Source organism: Penaeus monodon, chromosome 7, assembly GCF_015228065.2.
Source record: "Penaeus monodon isolate SGIC_2016 chromosome 7, NSTDA_Pmon_1, whole genome shotgun sequence".
Taxonomy (NCBI): domain Eukaryota; kingdom Metazoa; phylum Arthropoda; class Malacostraca; order Decapoda; family Penaeidae; genus Penaeus; species Penaeus monodon.
Window position 1 is genome coordinate 7,191,060 of NC_051392.1, and position 1,651 is coordinate 7,192,710.

General features: G+C 35.9%; 1 protein-coding gene across 1 annotated transcript in view; it reads right to left on the reverse strand.

Annotated features, from left to right (window-relative positions):
- Positions 1–995: 995 nt before the first annotated feature.
- Positions 996–1,651, reverse strand: part of LOC119575028 (protein maph-9-like) — a 6,583-nt gene continuing 5,927 nt past the window's right edge. Inside the window, exon 3 of the mRNA XM_037922355.1 lies at positions 996–1,651. This exon is cut by the window's right edge and continues 857 nt beyond it. Within this exon, the coding sequence (XP_037778283.1) occupies positions 1,621–1,651 (31 nt within the window). The 3' untranslated portion in view covers positions 996–1,620.

A 1,651-nucleotide genomic window follows, 5' to 3' on the forward strand; every position in this document is an offset into this window, starting at 1 on the left:
CTATCAAGAGAATGAACCAAAAGGTATGGATGAAACAAATGGAACAAGTTGGTAATACTTGATGCAAGACACAGACCTTATTGTACCATGACCTGTTGCTATAAAATTGGTCAGTCAATTCTAAGATTCCCTCAGCAAATTTTCTTGGAGCTTTATTACACCCTTGCAAATGAGAGAGAGAGAGAGGAGAGAGAGAGAGAGAGAGAGAGAGAGAGAGAGAGAGAGAGAGAGAGAGAGAGAGAGAGAGAGAGAGAGAGAGAGAGAGAGAGAGAACTTCTGTGTACATGTGCACTATAATACTGTGTGTGTGTGTGTGTGTGTGTGTGTGTGTGTGTGTGTGTGTGTGTGTGTGTGTGTGTGGAGAGAGAGAGAGAGAGAGAGAGAGAGAGAGAAAAGAGAGGAAGAGAGGAGAGAGAGAGAGAGAGAGAGAGAGGAGAGAGAGAGAGAGAGAGAGAGAGGAGAGAGAGGAGAGAGAGAGATGTGTGTGTGTGGGTGGGTGTGTGTGTGTGTGTGTGTGTGTGTGTGTGTGTGTGTGTGTGTGTGTGTGTGTGTGTGTGTGTGTGTGTGTGTGTGTGGTGTGTGTGTGTGTGTGTGTGGTGTGTGTGTGTGTGTGTGTGTGTGGTGTGTGTGTGTGTGTGGTGTGTGTGGTGTGTGTGTGTGGTGTGGTGTGTGTGTGTGTGCTGTGTGTGTGTGTGTGTGTTGTGCCTGCATGTGTGTGTGCCTATACCCTTGCAGTATTTTGTGATCTTGACCAAACATGTGAAATTTGAGATACATTTCCCTAGAAGTTAGTGAACACTTGATTAGTTTATGATAATCTTAGTGGTTTATTGCAAATGCCATGCATAATATAGAAACTAAATAAAATAATTTTCCAATACATTACTGGCATGACTATATTCTGAATTCAAATAAAAGTACTTGAAGTTTTATTTGATTTAACAAGTATTGTTTTAATAACCATCAGGACATAAAATATTCACAGTAAGACAAGATCAGCATAAATCTTTTTATTGTTTGTGTGCACAAATTTGTCAACAAGTTATGAAATTTCAAAATTCTTTCCATACAAAAAGTGTGAACAAGTATCAGAGTAAGAAATGTATATTCACAAGATAACTATTAAAAAGTGTCCCAAAAATATTTTTACAGGATTTTGTACTTAATATCAACTATACAGATCAACACTTAAACTTAATATATATGCCAACTTGCAACTTTCTACAGCAGTGAAATCAATTTGTTGCAAAGTATTTTCATTTAAATAGAGCATAAGTATTCATCCTATGAACATCTAAGTCTTAGACTTTTTATTATCTTTAGGTGCACTAACATCATGGTGATGATTCAAGAATTACATTTTCTTAATGCATATACATTTTATAACATGAATTGCCAAGGGCTGACAAACATGAATTGCCAAAGACATCTAATTACCTAGTTTAGTTTATAAAAACTAAGTCAAATCCCATTAACTGATTGCATTATATCAAATATTAAGTAATTACATATAAGACATTATATGTTAAATAGACCTGAAAAAGTATTATAAATAAATAACATATTTTTAAAAATTGCATTGCACACATGTAATTCATTTTCCCACCTAAATTTAGACTATTAACTGGCTTTTTTTGCAAATGCTTCTCTC